Below are 18,911 nucleotides of genomic sequence, written 5' to 3'. Positions count from 1 at the left end.
ATAGTTAAAGTCTTCATGTAAATCTCCCTGTTGTCATTAGAATGAAATGAAAAAAGAGGGAATAAAAGACGGTTTTGACTGACAGATGCGACAGAGCGAGGTGGAAAAGAAGCAGGACGACAGGAAAACCAAACGCCTGCGAAAAAAGTAAATGAGTGAAGGAAGAGTGATGGCTGGAGGAGAAGTGACAGCAGGATAGGGTTAGAGAGGGAAAAAATGCAAAGAGCAGGAGCAGGGGAAAAAGAAGAAAGAAGGAGGCTGGACATGATGTAGAAGGGGAAGAGACTACAGAGGAGGTAGGGAATGGAGAGAGGAGAGCGAGAAGAGTATGTGGGCCTGAGAAAAGCTCCCAGATGTTTCACAATGCAGCTAATCTGCATCCTAATAAGTGTGCAGGAAACTAATCAAGTCATACAGTTTTGCCTGTCAGTCTCTCTCTTCATCCCTTTCTCTTACACACACACACACACACGCACACGCACTTGAGTTGTTCATGTGCTAATAATCCTCGCCCCATCACCCACAATTTTATCCTTCTTTCCAATTCTGGAGTTTATGATTTTTCACATCCTTTTTTCCCCCGACCAGTAATCTTCCCCCCATCTGTCCATCCTGCAAACAATTTGTGTATCGTTGTTTTGTGAAGGAAATAAGTGGAGCATCTAAGATCTTTTTTTTTTTGTCTGTCAATGAAGGGGTGCAAAGAGCGAGTACTAGAATTTGGAGTGAATCCAAAGAGAGTGAACACCAACATTGACCACATGATTAATAAGCATAGAGTAGCTGTTTGAAAAGCATTACATATTATTAAAATTTTTTGCATTACATTTTACCAAAGATGATTATATGCGTGAGCAACCGCAGGGACCAGTGTGATCCTATTTGAATAGCTATAACTTGGATTTGGCCTGGCTCCGGATCTGGGGCGGCTCTAGGTTTCCACAGTCATGGACATATTTATCATATTACAACTGGCTCTGGTCTAATATGAGCCTGTCTGAGACAGAGACCAACAATGAGAAAGGATACTCGAACTGTGAGCCGTGGACATTCATTACGCAGCTGGCAATGCACCACACGGTGGACCCTTGTAAGGCAAGTCAAGCCCTCGGTGGTTTATTTATCTGTATGTCGAATCCGATTGTGATGCTGAAGGCCAAAATTACTTTGAACTCTACAAAAATCGAGTGCTTCTGTGTATAATCAGTCAACTAACTAACCAACCAATTATGGCCGGCATCCTTGCATGTTTATCAGCTTCTACAAAGCTGAAATAGCTCCAAGGATTAGTTTTTAACTTATGCAAATGTAACAACAAATTATTCTTTATTTGATACTGTCAAACAGTAGTACTGCCCTTTTAGAAGTAGGAGTGTAATGTTACCGTGGCTACAATCAGTATTCAATTCCCATTCGAAGTTTTAACCCTTTGCTTTACAACAATGGTTCATTTAATAGGAAAAGACTTGTCAAAGGGAGATAGAGCCTCCTTAAGTAGTCTAAATTAATTAAAAATATAAAACTAAAAATAAGTATACTGCATCAGTATCTATCCCATTTAAAATAACTGATACAACTAGTTGTTCTTAGAAGTAGCACAATTAGTTAAATGGAGATCACCTGAGTGCTGTGAATGCACTTCAGTCTAAATACATCTGGAAGGCCCAGTTACTGGTGTCCTTGCCAACAGCTACATCGTGAAGACAAAATACCACTTCAAGCAAACGTATAAAAATGTTATGTAAAGGCAGAAGTCATCGGATGGATACAAGAACATCTCCTAGTCATTGGGATACAGTTAAATTCATTACTGCATTTAATTAATTCATTAAAAAATTAATTAATTGTCATCATTACATTGTTGTCTTTAATTAATTCATGCATAAATCTGCCTGGAGCGGGATGTCATAAAAGACTCCTATGAAGGAGTTACAAATATGTGTCTGAGATGGCTTTGACACTGTACAGGGTTCTTCCCCAGGCTTGGTGTCTCTGAAGGGCATTTGGCACTCAAACATTTGCATGTGATCAAAAATTAAACTTAAAGAAATAAAAGAAAACCAAAAGAAACATGTAAGTACTATCTATCCCACTGTCTTTGCAAAAACTTAAGAGCATCAAATCTGTGGCATTAAGTGAACGCAACATCTGGTGTATGTCAGTGATCAGCATGTCTGAGTCAAAGTTTGCAATAACATTGTGTTTACCCAGAAAATATCCACAGGGTCTAAAGTTGAACTGCAACTATATGCTACATAACATTCAACCAACCAATTTAAGAAGAACCTCCCTTGAAGGAGTGTCAAAACAAAATGACATACAGGACTGATATGCTTTTTCTCAGTTTTCAATAATATAAATAAATATTTATTTTTTTACAGAATGGTATTCCAGCTGCCAAGACTCCTACTGCTCAACTCAGACACCTCTAGCCTCCTCCTAAATAATGTATGCTCCTATCGCAACAGAGGTAAGGGTCCTGATGGAAAGCACCAGCGAGTGAGCTACTGCATGTCAGGCAGAAAGATAAGATGTCAGAGCAATAGAGCTTCAGGTCATCTCAGTGTGAAAAGCCCAGCAAGAGCCCAGGCCTCTGGTAGGAAGAGAGGCAAGGCTGCTGTCTGAAGCCAACCAGTGATTGATTTATCCAAGGAAGTCCATGTGCATCATGGCATCCTACTTTTAGCTCAGAAACTGCAGACACACAAAGCCCGACACAAAGTCAATCCTTCAGTGGGTGATGTTCAATAATGCTCAAGGGAAGGGTTGAGGGATGTCATCTTGAAAAAATAGGATTCCATCTTACAAAATGAAGCACTGGATCCGGCTGTCTACAAAGACACATCATGGGCTGACATGACTTGTCAATTCTGAATATGGAGTTCACACATTTTAGTCTCACCTATTACAGTGTAACGTTATCAGCTATGCTATCAAAGACATCTGAAATGAATGGTAAATAAACAATTTAGCCTCGGGGGGTTGGGGTGTTTGCAGGAGGTGCAAGGCTATTAAGCTGCATTTACGCTCCTATTCAAAAGGGAGACAAATAAAATGCCGACAGAGTGTGACAGATACAATTTTATTTTGGTGGCTTGTTGTTTGCGTACTAGTCTGTAGTCGGCTACATGTAAAAATGCAAAACGGAATATGTACTAAATATTTACAGGTAAATATGTAATAACTGAACTTAAATGGAAAGCAGAAGTGTGTAGCAGACACGTCAGGGGGAATGCAGGCATTCTGGTAAGTGTGTATCTGTGTGTTTTGTTTGATGTGCTGCAGTGAGACAAGACACGGGTAACGAAAGGAACAGCGGGGTTTAGAGAAGGAGCACAAAAGCAATGTCATGTTACAGCAGGAGGAAGAGGAACAAGTCAAGGTCATGAAAGTCAGAATAACTAAAAAAAAAACCGTCTTACAAAATAAAACATATTTTGCCCTATTAAAGAATTTGTGGGTGTTTGCACTGTTAGGACAGATTGACACCATCTGACATGTAAATGGTAAAATGTCTGCACTTATATAGCGCTTTTCTACCTATTCGCACTCAAAGAGATTCACACTGCTTCTTATTCACCTAATCACACATACACTAAGACACTGAACCCCAGTGGACACTTCAACATGTGACTGGAGGAGCCGGGGATTGAACCAACAACTGCGAGATTGTTGGATGACCGGTCTACCTTCCTGTGCCACAGTCGCCCCTGTCAGATTAGGACTAATGACATCTTGCTTCAGGAGTCTGGGTCTGATATTTGCAACGGACTACATTATAAAAATAAGTAGCTAATTGACATCAGCAGGGAGTCAGTAAGCTGACTGTAATGATTGGAAATCACACAAATGGATTCCCTGTAGTGATTGTATATCTCTTCATCTTTTGTACATTTTATGTATTTACATCTCTAGCACAATAAAGGTTGTGAGGAGCTAGACTCCACTTTGTTGGCAAAGGTTTCCATAATCCAACAGCAAAGCTCAATTTCTTTCTTAAAAAAAAACAAACAAACAAACTATTATTTGGCCAGTCTTGATTACCACCTTCACTTAAAGGTCGGCTTCAGGAAACACCATTAATTAGCTACACTGGAGATGACATGGAGTAAAAATAAGACTCACAGAGTGCACTCTATGACAAATCTTGTACTCCAAATATTTACATATGGTGGTGTGTGTGCCTAACAGCGCTTGACTACAACTGCAACAATTCCCACCAGTTGACGTGCTCCTCACCAGCGGGTGATGGAATGCTGTCATTATTAATGTTATTACTTCCACATAAGAGTGGAGGGTAAGTTTCTTGCTTTCTACAAGATGACTACTGTGGAATGGGATTTAGATCTACGCCCTCCCTGTACTGGAAACCCCAATGTTTAGCTTTGAGGTTCTACTTCATCTCTTATCAATGAAATCTAAACTTGTCAAAGCATGTGCCCTTCCTCAAGGTTAAAGCTACAATGTGCAATTTAAAGCTACATTATTCAGCAATTTCTTTTCTAAGTAGCAATATCGTCCAGAAGCTAATTTATTGCAGAGAGATGCTTTGGATACCTCCCTTGAAGTCAGACACCCCTGGCAATGGTGCAAAATTATTTGCCTTCAAAAGCTTTCGAGCCAGGCCCACCCTAAAGAGACAACATGCAACTTTGCTAGTGCAAGCATGAGACTCAAAATTACAGCCCTCCCTCTCCTTGTTCCGCTGTGCTTTTCTACCATCTGCTCCCCTCTGTCACACTCTGTACAGTCCTTTAGGTCTCAGTCATTATCATATAACAACAAATAAGAATGTTGCAATAGTTACTAATAAAGCATAAATACATAAAATTCTCTTTTTGGTTAGAAGGAAGAACGCCAGTACGGTTCTGTAAGACTTACATCGAGTCAGGTGGTCTACAGCACCTTTCCACAATAGGATACATTTTAGAATATATTTACACTATAAAAGACACTACCAAATGTACTTTACTCTTAAGGGAAGTTTCAACTTCAACTGGACCTAACCCTTTATCTGAAATCATAAGGCCAGAAGAAGTTTTTGTGTAATTGTGATGCAACTAATTCTTGTCTAACTCTCCCATCATTAAAAGCAATTTAGCATCATCCATCAAAGTTTGGCAGGGTTATTCCACCTCCTATTTTAATGTAAATCAGTGGGTGCAATCGGACAGGTCAGACCATCTATTGTACCTGTCTTTGTCAATTGAAATTCCATTAACTGCTGTACGGTTTCACCACAGTGTCAACTTCTCACTGCAAACTATTTGCTTGAGTGTATGTTTGTATTGTTTTTATTCTTGGCTTCCTGTGACAAAGGTATCACTACAGTATATCCAATGTTTTGAGGAATCGGTACTATATAATATATCTCAGCCGTATTAGAAGGTTCATCTGTGTCGATACTTGAGAAAGAATAATGAGTCTGACACTTACTGTAAGTGTGTTAGTAAGTGAGTATAGGTGTACAGGTGTGGGCTTAAAGGAGCATAATGATTGTGTGTTACTTCTGTGTGTGCAATTCAGAAAGCAGATGAGCAAACGTAGCCCCTCCCTTCCCAAAAGACAAAACAACAACTGTTCACCGACTGTGCTGCAACAGAGAGGGATGAATAACACTTCTTTTCCTCCTAATGAGCAGAGCAGAGTGACAGATTAAACTGTGCAGAGGCCCACCCTACAGTGGAACTATTTTTGCTTTCCTCAAATGTCACTAGGTGCTAATGCCGCGCCAACATTTTGACTTCAAACGAGCAGATCTTGGTTTTTACTCAAACACTGTTACAATAAAAAAGATAAAAGAAATAAAATCTATTAACTGAAAGAAAAAAAAAAGACAACAACTCATCTGCCAAAAATATACAAAAACTATTTCTAAGCGCTGAAAACAGATACTGAAGCTACGGTTGCTTTAAGTCAGACAAGTGTTACTGACATACGGCATACTCCACAAAGAATGTGTGCTATATCTTGAAAAATTAGTTAACACTGAGTTGTCTTTGTTGCATTGACAGAATATAGGTTATTTTTCTGAAAGTGCAAAGAGAGAGAAAGAGAATGAAAAAGAAGACAGGCAGTGGAAGTGAGCATGTACTTAGCTGTCAAACTGTGAATCAATATTATTTAATTAAACACTTTTCCATTGATATTCATAACTTAAGTTTTATTCGTGCCCTTGTTTTTAGTTTCCTTGAAAAATCTGGTATGTAACTAGTAGTGGTTCACACACTCACAATCTTTAAATTAATAATTTGAAAAATCTGGAAGGCCGTGCCTTTCTAGTGAACATGACCGTTTTCAAGTTGAAGTCAATTGTAGCTTGATTTAAGTTTCTGTTAACAATAATACACAAGCTTCTACTAGAGAAGCTGGAAAAGACATCTGAAACCATATTCACACTGACCTACTGGGAGAAGGTACATTTACTAAAGAATTTTGTGCTGACAGTAGCCATTTTAATATTGGCTGAAATAGAACAAAAAGCTCAGGCAAGATCCCCTTGTCACCACCAACTGAGAGGCTTCAGGCTAACACATCAAAATAATATGACAGATAATAGTCGTGACCATCTGCTTTCTGGGTCTGGGAAAAAGAGCTGCTTATGTTCAATGATTCTAATTGGTCTAGGAGGGGCTTTAAAACAAAAAGGGTAGAGAAATACACACAATCATAAAATGCTCAAATTTCATGCTGTGTATTTAATGTGTTGAGGAGAAAAAGACTTTCCATGTTTATTATGTGGCCCCTTTTGAGCATGTGGAGAGGAGGGAGGTACAGAGCATACAGAGCAAAACAGTCACTTACCCATCACTTTAACAAAGTAGGCATCCGCTTCAAAATTGTTCTTTAAAGCGTGGATGATCAAGTCATTTTTTTTCTCTGCCTTGCTCAGAACCAGCATGTCTAATATACCCTGCAAAAGAAGACAGGCACATAGATAAGGGACAATGAGAGAATGGTGTGTGACCTCTGATGTACTGTACGCTCTTATCCCTCTAACACACTGGCTGACTGATCCAGCATTATCTTATCTTCCCTTTCACTTCTCCTTACCACATCACTCTCTTCTATTTAAAAATTCTCTGTCAAGGGGGATTGAGAGGAGAAACAGAGAGTTGAATTCAATAGATGGACTACATTAGCAGCAATAATTAATTCTGATAAGACGAGCACATAGGGTAGAATGTAATTCAGCTGTCGTACTATGTGCAGTTGCTCTTTGTGGGGGAGAGTGGGAACGTGTGAGCAGTGCCATTGAAATGTAAAACCCAGCATTTTGACAACTCATGTGCTGCTGATTGTGTGCGAGACATACACATACATGCATGTGTTAGTGTTTTGTAGTATGCATTGACGCCGATGTATCTTTAGCCTTCAGGAGAATGGGAACTGTGTGAACCATTTTTTTAAATAATGAACACACCACTGTCACAATAGACAGACAAGAATCTAAGAAGAAGCACATAACAAAAGACAAAGTATTAAAATAACACAGACTTATGAAGGGCATGAAAAGAAGCATACCAAGGAGATAAATAATACCGTTCTGTCTTGTGAATACAATATATGCCAAACATGAAACTTGCACACAAGCTACAGTGTTTTCAATTTCATTACTGATTACAAACAAGCACTAAACCGAACATGACATTGCAGTGTCCTCAGTCCAATACTGGAACATTCCTTCTGAGCATAAAGAGCACAACCATAAACTTAAATCATTTTACTGACGACGGTGTCAAAAAGCTTTACACATAATCCAGTTTTCTGTTAGAGAAATAGAATATTCTCGTTTGCTCTGTGGGATTTATTTATTTCCTCTATCCATCTGGCAAGATGCTCTTTAATCTTATAGATCGAAATTTTCACAAAGTGATAGCAATTCAGCATCATATCTGATACTGAACCATTGTTTGTTAAAGTACAATAATTTGGTAAGTATGAAGAAATGCTCAGAGTGGTTGACACAAAGAAAAAAAAAGACATTTAAGGTACGGAGAAGTAGAAGAATCATAAATGTGTAAAATGGATCATATGTTGTACAGTAATGTATGACCAAGACAAACCCCAAATTATATCAACTTTGCAGAAATTACTCACATCCTCGTAGATGTCAAAGAATGTTGCCATGATGGCATTTTTGATGGCTCCCAAATCTGATTGGTCCCAGTGAATATGGAACATTCTTCCTATACTGTGGCAGCTGGCGTTGTTACAGGGTACGTTCTCCAGTAGGAAGGCCTGCTGACTACTGGGGGGCAGGACAGAAAAAGCGAGACGGAGAAAGAGAGAATCCATATTATCGTTTGCATCTCAGACTGCGACAGTGAAGCATGGTGCAATATCATGTATCCCAGGAAATATGATCATCAGCTGGTTGCCACACAGTTTATCATCTGAATCGTACTAGCTGATTCTTCCAATCAAGCACGTTTAATCATGTCAACATGTTGATGCTAAACCTTGTCCCTGCACAGTTCCCCCAATAGCACACTTATGTTATGAGTAGTACACAAGTCTAAACAGATCTAATCTACTTAATATCACAAAGATATGTTCGAACTGGGTCTTGGATGCTTAGAATCACAAGGATTCACTGAGCCCCTCTCATGCTTATTTCACTATTAATGCACTGATAACATGCATCACAGCCTTAACTGCCTCCCACTGAGTTAGACATGAGGTGGTCTTACTCTCCTAAATACACGATTGTCAAGTTATTATTTAAGAAGATTGATAAGAAGCCTTTACAACTTGAGATCAGGCTCTCAGAAGTTCCCTTCTGATTTTAAGACCCTACTTTGGAATGAGACATTTTTCAACAGAAAGTCTTGTAACTTGGTATGTTAAGTATATGTATAAGATGTTCAGATAACACTTTTTCCTAGACTGAAAAGTACAAATACTTACATTTGAGTACTACTGCTTGAATGGGGGAAAAAATGTTTTGGCCTGCTTCCAAGCCTGCTGCTTGGTCTGCTTTCCAGACTGTACTATAACAAACACAGATAGCCCATAGCCAACCAGCATGAAACCTGCCACCAAGTGTTAAAAAAAAAAAAATCCTTTTTCACATGCATATAGTAAAACAGACACACATTTGTGACACAAATAAGCAGTCTTTTTTCTAGCCTAAATTTTACCACATTTGGCTGATGTTGACAAATGACAAATAACAAACGAGAACAGGACAAAAACTCAACCATTCAAATTTTGTTGTACATTTTTGTGTCTGTACTTTGTGTGCTCAGGTTTTGTCACCATCTCTATCTAATTCTCTAGGGAGATTGAATCCACCTCTTTCTTTGTCTATGTCTTTCCGTCCTTGGAGACAACTCTCTGTACCTGTTCTTAGATCTCTGTGGGAGGGGCGATTAGAATAATGGCACCATTCTTAAAATAGAATGGTTGTGAAATCCCTCCCTCTCTTAGGATTTTTGATGACTCTATCCCATTGCAAGTGTCTTGGCAGTAGAAGTGAAAGCAGACTACAAGCTAAAAGCCTGATGGGACATCTGTTAGCTAGGACGCTTTAAAACATTAAAGACAGGATAAGGCATTGCTGTTTGTTTTACCTTGCAGCACATACAGCGCTGTTACTATGACAGAATAAGTGTTTGCCTTTTTCTGTAGAGTTTGCATGTCCTCCCTGTCCCCCCCGTCCCTGCATCAAGTTTCTAGATACTTAGTTTTTTTTCCCTACATCCAAAGACATGCAGATTTGGTTAACTGGTGACTTTAAATTGTATAGAGTTGTAAACAGGTGTGAATGTGAGTGGAATTGGTTGCTTGTCTTTATGTTTCACCTCCACAATAGACTGCCAACCCGTCCAGGGGTGTAACCAAGCCCCTCAGGGTCAACGGTGGCCAGTGAAGAAAATTCGGTGTAGCGACCAAAGACTGTATTGCAACTTCTGTATTAATCTAATGACACATGCTTTCTCAAATACACCTCTGTGAACTGTAAAATGAGGAACAAGAGGAACAAGAGGAACTGGATTGATGGAAAATGTACATTAAAACTGAAGTACAATACACAGCGAGATACAGGGAGACAGAAGAAAGTTATTTTTGCTTTACATGTCTGTGCTGTATAATATAACAGCATAAGCTAATTTCGTTATTGTGTCTGTCACAAAAGGAGCCTGAGAAAAACAGAAAAAAATATACATAAAAACAGCAGACTGGGATGGAGTTGCCAGTAATGAACACATAAACACATATAAATGCATGCACACGCACACACACACACACACAAACACCAAGTGCTCTGTGATAAATTGCTGAATATATCAGGGTAATAAGTGCTGCTGTTACACAACAGCTGGCTTCAACTTGGTAAACCAAGGGGTCCATTTGGTACTAAAAATGGGCTTTGTCAGGCTCTCGAGTGCTCTTAGACATGTGATGGAATAATAGTGGCTAAGTGAACAAGCAAGTTAACCAGCTTTCTTATTTTTGTATTGTATGATTGTTTTTATAGAGTTTGTAATGGCTGCTTCGATTGCTGCTTTTCAAAAAGTACCCATGCTACAGCAATCAGCAGCAGGCATAATTCATCTGTTGTTAGCTTGAATTTTGGTCGTGCTGCATGGTAGATGTAGGACCTTCATACTGAGTTTTCATCCAAAGCCTTTTTATTCACCTCATTAAGCATGACATTAGGAATGTTTTATTCTTCTAAAAGGTTACCCACAAATTACACTTTTCTTATTAATTTTTTTAATACGTCTATTTTTAGAGGTTGGAATCGCAAATTCAAATATAGATACACTGCATAACCCTACTGGACTGGTGTGAACCAAACTGCAGTATCTGCTGCCCCATCGAGGAAAAGGATAATGTATCAGTATCTGCCAGAGACGTCTGGCCATTAGTTGGTGTATTACAAAATTTTAAATCTCTTTTTTCAAAGCCATCTTTAGGTAGCATAATAAATGGCCATAACAAGATCCGCTTAAATTATTTTTCTCTTTGCTGGGTGAAGCTGATTCATGGGCTGAACCCAACTTAGGAAAACAAATCCACTTTTTATAACATTTGAAATGCTCTTTTAGATTCTGCCTGACACTGGCACTGCAATATGAAAAGTAAGTGCACTCTGCAATAGTCAGGTAACTGCACAGGCAGCTAAAAGTTACACAAGCTCATTTAGTGGGTGAAGCCTGGATTCAAGCTGACAATACTGACAGGCTTCTGTATTTAAAACACTGCAAAGTACAGGAATGAATTTAATTAATCCCTAAAATGGACACATACTGCTTCAGGCACACTGATTAAAATAGTGTTGAGATGATAATTTTCTCTACAAATGAGCTGGTGTTTTTAGGATGTCTACACCCTTGTGTGTGGTAGGAGGATATGAAGCGGTGGAAATGGGGTTTGTGGTGGATTAAATGACTCCGGCTGTGATTACATATGCACTCTGCTGGAGGTTTACTTTAAAGTCATTCTGTGTAATCCACAATATTGGGTCTGCACTCTGCCCTTTCTCCCTCATCATTAGGCCTACAGTTAGCAGCACAGCACCCATAGAATAAGACTGATTGTCCCTTAGGAGCCACCACTGCTATTGGTAAGTAAGGACTGATTGGCTCACCAGCACATAATCACGCCTCCAGCTGGAAATGGTGCCATTTCTTAGGGTCAGTGTGAGAGTTTGTGTAAATGTGGGGAAACAAATGTAACCATCAATTTCAGACTGAACTTAAGAAGGCATCTGATTGTTATTCACTACAGTTTGTTTCCTTTCTAAGATGTCTCTCTAATACAGTTGGGGTGGTGATGCTGTAGATAAGGTCATAGGGGGGATCATACACACACACGCACAGAAAACACAAATACATTTCATGCCGTATGTGTGTGTTTGTTTCTTGTTGACTAAAGCAGATTTGAGTGCAGACAATTTGGCAAATGGCCTGACAGAAAAAAAACTAAAAACAAAACTAAAACTTTTTTGTATTCGTATCTGCACTAATGTGTGTGTGTGTGTGTGAGAGAGAGAGGGAGAGTTTGTGTGAGGGTGTGTGCCTGGGGGCTTCAATTATTGTATGAACCCAGTGTCAGTACTGATGTGCGTATTTTTGTATTTGTGTGTGTCTGTCTTCTCAGCTCTACCTGCATTCTCTGTAATTGGCCTCTAGAGGGGCAAGTAAGCTGGCATGAGGTTGACCACCTGATCATGCTAACGACCTCCCCCTCTCCCTCAAATCCTGTGAGAGGACACTGTTACCTGTCCACCTTTGCCATTTTACCATCTAATCCATTCCCTTTCTCTGTCTTTCTTAACTCATCTCCCGCAACTGAGATGCTATATTAATCAGGCCATCAACTCCTTGATATTGCCGTGTTTCTTTTTTACCATTTCCTCTAATGCTCTCAACCACCTACATCCACCCATCTATACACCTTTATTCCACATTTGTCATTGAGTGTGGTGTAGGTGCGTTTGATAAAGCCCTTTTCAGTTTTAACTATGGTAGCAACATGGTGGCTTTTTTGACAAAATGACCTACGATTCTTCTCTCCCCCATCCTCCCCACATCCTCCCGTCAACTTCTAGTAATGTACTTTCCAAGTAACTTAGTTTTAACAAGTCAGCTATAAAAACTTGATTTTAATTTTTAAACATAAATGAAGTAATAAGATGGTGTCAATCAGTGTTATCGTCCCTATTTAAACGTCAATAAAAATGACTATGATCCATTTCTAATGATTTTTAGAATTTTTACCCATTTTATGTTTCCCAGTTTTTATCTCCCTCACTGCTATTTTCCTAGATTCTTTGTGTTAAAAGGTCAGCACATGTATATTCGTTTTTCACGGCAGCTGTAGCTTAGAAGGTTAAGGTGTTTATGAATCACAGGACTGGATTTTTGATCGCCAGCCCCTCAATCCCACATGTTGAATGTCCTTGGGCGAGACGCTACACCCCAAATTGTTTTCCTGTGTTTTTTCCTCACTTGTCAGTTGCTTTGGATAAAAGCATCTGCCAAATGACTAACTGTAATTTAAAGGTATTGGTGAGAACAGAAAAGACCCGTTTGTACTGCAGGACATTTTCTCAGCGGCCGCCTTTTGAGCAAGTTAGTTCTTCAACCTGTGTTTTAAAAAGAAAAAACATGATTATGAGGGCTCTACTTCCAGCTCCCAAGGAAGGCTCTAGTCAGGGAGTAGTACTTTCTGAAGGCCAACAAACTTAAATTGAACACTTAAATTTATAGGCAGATTTCAGAAGACAAAAATGTCAAATATTTACAAAACATTTACTTGCAATACTTGGAATCCAGGTTTGGATTTTGTTGGATTCAGTCACAAAAACATAGTGTTGATAGTCTGTTGATAGTTTATTATAAAAAATTAAATGACATTATTTAAAATAGAAATCAAATGCTATGGTTATTTTGACATTTTGTGTTGATGTTTAAAGACTAAAACACATAATGTTAATATGCACACACACACACACACACACACACACGCCCCAGTTGAAATGATTTAAATTCGAATGTATCAAGTCACTAAACTATTAACAGATTGACAGTGAGAGAGAAAGAAAGAGAGAGAGAGAGACAGACAGACAGACAGACATTGACAGAGAGAGAAAGAGACACGGAGGAAAGGTTAGTGAAGGGAAGGAGTGGGCAGGTCCACGTTGATGAAGTGACAGCGAGATAGTGATATGTTGTCAAGGCCCTGAGGCACCGTGCTTTCTCATTCTGCAAGCCAGAATGCTGATGAACACGGGCAGTGACTCATGGCGACACACAATCAAAGTCAAAGTATCTTCATGGTACATGGTCCGCCTGCCATCACTCACTCTTTCATCCCTCCCGTCTCTCCTTGGCAGTTTCTTAGCCCTGCACTCTGTTTTGTTACAAAGTCAGCTTTCTTTCAATCCGTTCCTATTTGTCTTTTTAATTTTAGGATCACAAAACAGCAACTTGCCAATGAGTTTCTTTCACAAGAATCTAAAACGAGATTCTGTTGTCAGAAAAAAAGTATGACGTGTTAAGCAAATATTAGAATTAAATATTACATCAATTCCCCCTCCAAAGCTTTCTACTTTTTCTGAAGAATATTTTGCAATTCATATTGCGGTTGCATTAGTGTTTTCAGATTGAAAAAAGCACAGCTAGGAACAATAAAGACTTAAATAACACTGAAAAAGTTAAGTAGCTGAGTTGGTGGGTGGAAGTGGAAAGATCAATGTTAAAACCTGGGTGTGAATTTGGGCACTAGGCTTGAAGTCCCCCATCTGTCACCATGATACTGCAACCCCTATGGCCTAAACATGGGTTTTTTCACTGGAATAAACTTCCAAAATGGCTGAGTGGGCTTCTCATGCAGTAACAGACGGCATGTAAACACTTTGTTACACTCAAATAAACATGGGAATAAAACTATAAAAATAAAAAAAGGACTCGTTTTCAGTTCCAAAATTGTATTATGCAGAATTCCTCTTTTTGCTGGATGGAATCGAACACAGAATACATACTTGATTTCTAATGGTTCTACAGTGGAATCAAATGGGCTCCAACATGTGAATTATTTCCGATTTTTGAACCTATGTGGTCATAGCTTTCTGGCTTTTTTCCAAGCTACCTGTATGATCTCGCGGGCTGGGAATGTCAGCTTTTTGGTAGGTCTGTTGACCGAGATGACTATTCAACTAGTGAACGGATTATCATGAGATTTTGTACAGACAGTCATCATGATGCCCAAAGAATGGATTTTAATCCTACTCTTATTGCATTGTACGTAAGGATTAGTGCACATATCAAACATTTGAACTTTGTCACTAGATGTTTCTGTAGGTGCTGCCTTGTGGTTTTTTTCTATTGTCACTGGAGAGGCTAACTACTGAAAGTGTTTAATCCATACGAAGAAATGAACAGCTCTCAAGAAAGCTGCTTAATTTCCTTCGTTCAACATATCATTTGAGGCCAAACCAGCCTCCCGCCAACAAAGCTGCACTTTGGAAAGAAAATATTGTGCCGGACTGACAAGGCAAATGGCTTTGCGCTACTCCAGTTTCCACCCTAGTATTAACAACAAAACTGAGACACAAACACAGCTACCCTGTTTCTAACATACAGAGAGGGATTGATTTTAAGTGGCATTGCCTAGCAACAGCTTGCTAAGCTCTTGGCAGCAGCTTGGTCAGGGTGCATACTGATAGATGGAGACACACATGCATACACACTCACAACAACACTAAAAGGTAATGTGATGGAACTCATCAACGCATCAACAAGGTGAAGGGAGTTTCACATAACAAAGAACATTAATTGTTACTTTCCTGCACGTGAGTGGGCACAGAATGTGGTGTATTCTCAACCTAAATGTAAATTATTGACTTTATGAGATGGTTTTGTCTGAATTCAAGAGGAATACATTACAACAATGGTCAAGCTGGTCAACTGCAACCGATTTCCATTACAATATTTGCAGTATTTTACAAAGATACCAATCAGGAACTATTCTATAGTTATTCTCTCATGCTTACTGATGCAAACTACCATGCATAAAAAAAGGGGGAACATTGATTTAATTCTAAGAACAAGTGTCTTACAATTGTTTATAATGAGCTTTCTATTGATCTTGGGGTTTTGCCCAAGAAAGACTTCTGGCTGTATTACAAACAGCTGATGACAACTGTGTGTCTGCCATTTTTTCATACAGTGATTTTCTGAATAATTTATCAAATCCAAGGCACATATATATTATGCACAGTACAGTAACATACTTCACTAATGGGGCAAACTGACTTACCACGGCAGCTCATGAATGCCTCCCTTTTAAACTGTTCGCCCTGAAAGCCCATTTTAGGCTGAAAATGGAGTAAGATAGTATTTCTTTCTGAAAAAAAAAAAGCACTTTGAACATAGTAATCAGTCACTATCACTCATTGATTAGCTGTCTTTCACTTTGTTGTACTGTTTTTGTGGATTCTGGCCTGGACAAGTATGACTCATAGAAGGAGGAGGCCCTAATTTGACAGCAGGGTTTACATTATATAGATTTTCTACAATAATAAATTAATTATTATTGACTAGGTCACTTACTTTACAAAACACAGTCATTTACCCGTTTCTATTTGCTGCATCCTGCAAATTAGTAGGATAGATTACTGTGGGTGTGCAATGAGTGCATGCATTGTGCAAGTCTTTGGGTCCATGGTTAAAACAACACAAGGTAAACTTGCGTAACTACCTAAAAATGCATGACTGAAGTTAGAAATGAGTAAACAAATGGTGCCAGGAAACAAAATATCCACACTGTCATTCTTAGATTTAAAGGCTAGCTGTAGATCATGACATTGGCATGGAGATGGTTTGGCTTTGAATTTAAGCATGACCCAAGAAGCAGCAAACTTGTTTCACCCTCTACAAAGTAATCACCACACATAATAAATAGAATATTAAAAGCTTGGGGAGGCAGCTGTGCAACGATACCAGGTACATTAAGACAAACAAGCTGTTATGCCTTTCATTTCTAATAAACTGAATGTACTTTTGGAACTCTCCTAGCATCCTTTCCTTGCATTCTGCTTATGTGCAACAATACAATAGTGCTCAGTAGATTTGTAGAGCATCAGTAGAGGCCTGAAGTATTCCAGAAATCAGGTTTAGTGAAAACGGAGCCCGTTAACTATGAGTTGAGGTAAGTGAGATCGTCTTTACATTAAGCCAGTTACAGTGGTAACTGACAGTATTCTGTGAACATAACCTGCTTGCTGAAAAGATATTTTTTGCATCCATTCCCTCTGCTGAGTCTGAAGAAGATGTCTGACACCATCTTTCAGTTTCTCATTGCCAAGGCCTATCTTTACTAATGTTATTCATTTTACGCCCAGTGATCAGTCAGTTTAAAGTCAGTGACAGATGTCTTTGAACTTAAATTCAGGCAAACACTGTGGATTCAAACTCCGCTCTGAAATAAATCTATAAACTGAATACAAAGGACAAGACAGAAAGTTTAGCAGAAGTTCGAAGTTCTAAACTGAGACAGACAGCAGGGATGAGGACAGACACATCCAGTGTGATTCAACAAGCAGAGGTTAACTACATTATTCTGTTACTGTCAGACATCACTGACCTATAGCCTGAAGATTCCCACAAATAATGGTGTATGTATGTGCTCGTACTGTATGAGTGTATGTGGCATGCCAAATCTCCCCAAGGCATTTTCTGTCTCGTTGTTAATTCAAACAAAGCTCCTGGGCTTGTGACACGTGTGACATCTGTACTGTACTGTATGCGCATCTTGATGGAAACCAAAAGTTCCAATCAGTGGTATCTGTGATCACAGTAGCCAGCAGAAAGCTGTAGACAGCACACCGTGTTGTGCTGTCATGTAGCAGTGTGAAATACAACAGAAATCACTTAAGTTTAGCTGCTTCCATCTGTGACCTCATTTTGCATTGCAGAAATAGCTCCCTCTCACCATATACTGTTACATGCACTGCTACATGTGACATGTACACTCTTGCATGCATACACGCAAACACACACACTTGTATTTGTATTCTTAAAAATTTTATTGAAATAATGCATTCCCAAGCCCTTTACCCTAACGCTAATCCTTAAACATCACAGCTAAACGTCCAACCCCAACACTGAACCCTAACCTCTGTTAGAAAATACCTTTTTTGTTTTTTGGGCCCCTACAGTAACCGGGTAAATAAAAAACATACACACACACACACACACACACACAGATGCACACAGAGCAGCCTAGTGGAGGGTGGAGTGTGACATTTAGATAATTCCTCCTGTGATGGGGGCTCTTATAAGGCTGGGGTGAACCATTTCAACATCAAACACTCACAGCCAGCGGGATACTATGGCTATGCCTTCCTGAGGGCGGTGGATGAATGAAGAGTATGTGTGTATGTCTTCCTGTGAATTCAAAGCCTACCTAAGTAAAGACAGTGGCTGGGCTGCCAGCTGCAATGACAGCCAATCTCAGCGTCTATAAAAATAGTCTGGTTGTCTAACCGCATATGCGTAGTACTACTTTTACTACAAGTAAACAACACTTTTGTCACATTCATCACAGCAGGGAACTCTGAAAAGCTGCAGGAGCTTTGTTCTCCATCTACATCATTACATTGCTAACTAAATCTAACAAAAGGACACGGTAGGAAACAGGAAGTTCTGCAGCGGCACATTGCTGCTTTTATAGAATGAAAGCCAGTGCTAAGATTGCATTTTGTGCCAGTATGGAAATCGAAATGCACGATGTGTACTTTATTTATCTAATGATTAATTGTGGTTGCTGCATGCAGAGTTTCATTTGTGCTGTGGTACTGGAAGACTTAGCACATACCTCATAATTCAGTTAAAATGCTTGCACTGTGACTCCGTAAGATGAGCAACAATTACTGTAGCAAAATTACATTTACTACTGAGAAATGTAGCTCATTGCATGTTTCACTGTCACGTCATAAATAATTTACAGGCTGCTCATCTTCTTTGTGATTGGTTGGCTCATAAAAACCGAGCACGTCATCCTACTTGCTGAGCTTCAAACTGAAAAAAAAAAACAATCTGCAAACAAAGCAGCTGTCTAAAAAACACTGTCAAAATTGCCCAAAACACTAACTGAGTGCATGCTAAGGTAGTTGTAACAGTCAATGCATTTGCATAATTCTGCTTCAATTTTTAATCACAATGTCTAGTTTTAATGGCTGTAATTTAGCTTGAGTTTGCAGTTACATTTTTTTTAAAGCTTGATTGGTTGTTTTTAGAACTAGCACTAAAACTAATACTACTCATCCTAAGATACAATGACAAAAAAAAATGTGATTAGCATGCACTGTATATAATATTGTCCAAGATTATTTGGAAGGGCATCGGCCGTGTTGTCAAGGTCTGCTTTGGATAAATATCACTGTTTTAAGAAAA

The 18,911-nt window shown here is 39.1% G+C and overlaps 1 protein-coding gene across 2 annotated transcripts in view; it reads right to left on the bottom strand.

Moving 5' to 3' along the window:
• The window catches only part of itfg1 (integrin alpha FG-GAP repeat containing 1), a 123,720-nt gene that overhangs the window by 39,964 nt on the left and 64,845 nt on the right, over positions 1-18,911 (bottom strand). Inside the window, exons 11-12 of one of the 2 annotated variants that reach the window (XM_067495018.1) lie at positions 8,101-8,248; positions 6,805-6,913 (exon numbers count right to left, since the gene is read on the bottom strand). In XM_067495018.1, coding sequence (XP_067351119.1) covers positions 6,805-6,913; positions 8,101-8,248 — 257 coding nt within the window. Of the gene's footprint in view, positions 1-6,804; positions 6,914-8,100; positions 8,252-18,911 lie in introns of both variants that reach the window. The other variant, XM_067495017.1, reaches the window with a different exon arrangement.

The sequence above is a fragment of the Channa argus genome, chromosome 2 (assembly GCF_033026475.1).
Source record: "Channa argus isolate prfri chromosome 2, Channa argus male v1.0, whole genome shotgun sequence".
Taxonomy (NCBI): domain Eukaryota; kingdom Metazoa; phylum Chordata; class Actinopteri; order Anabantiformes; family Channidae; genus Channa; species Channa argus.
The sequence above is the reverse complement of the archived record's forward strand: the minus strand, read 5'-3'. Positions and strand labels throughout refer to the sequence as shown.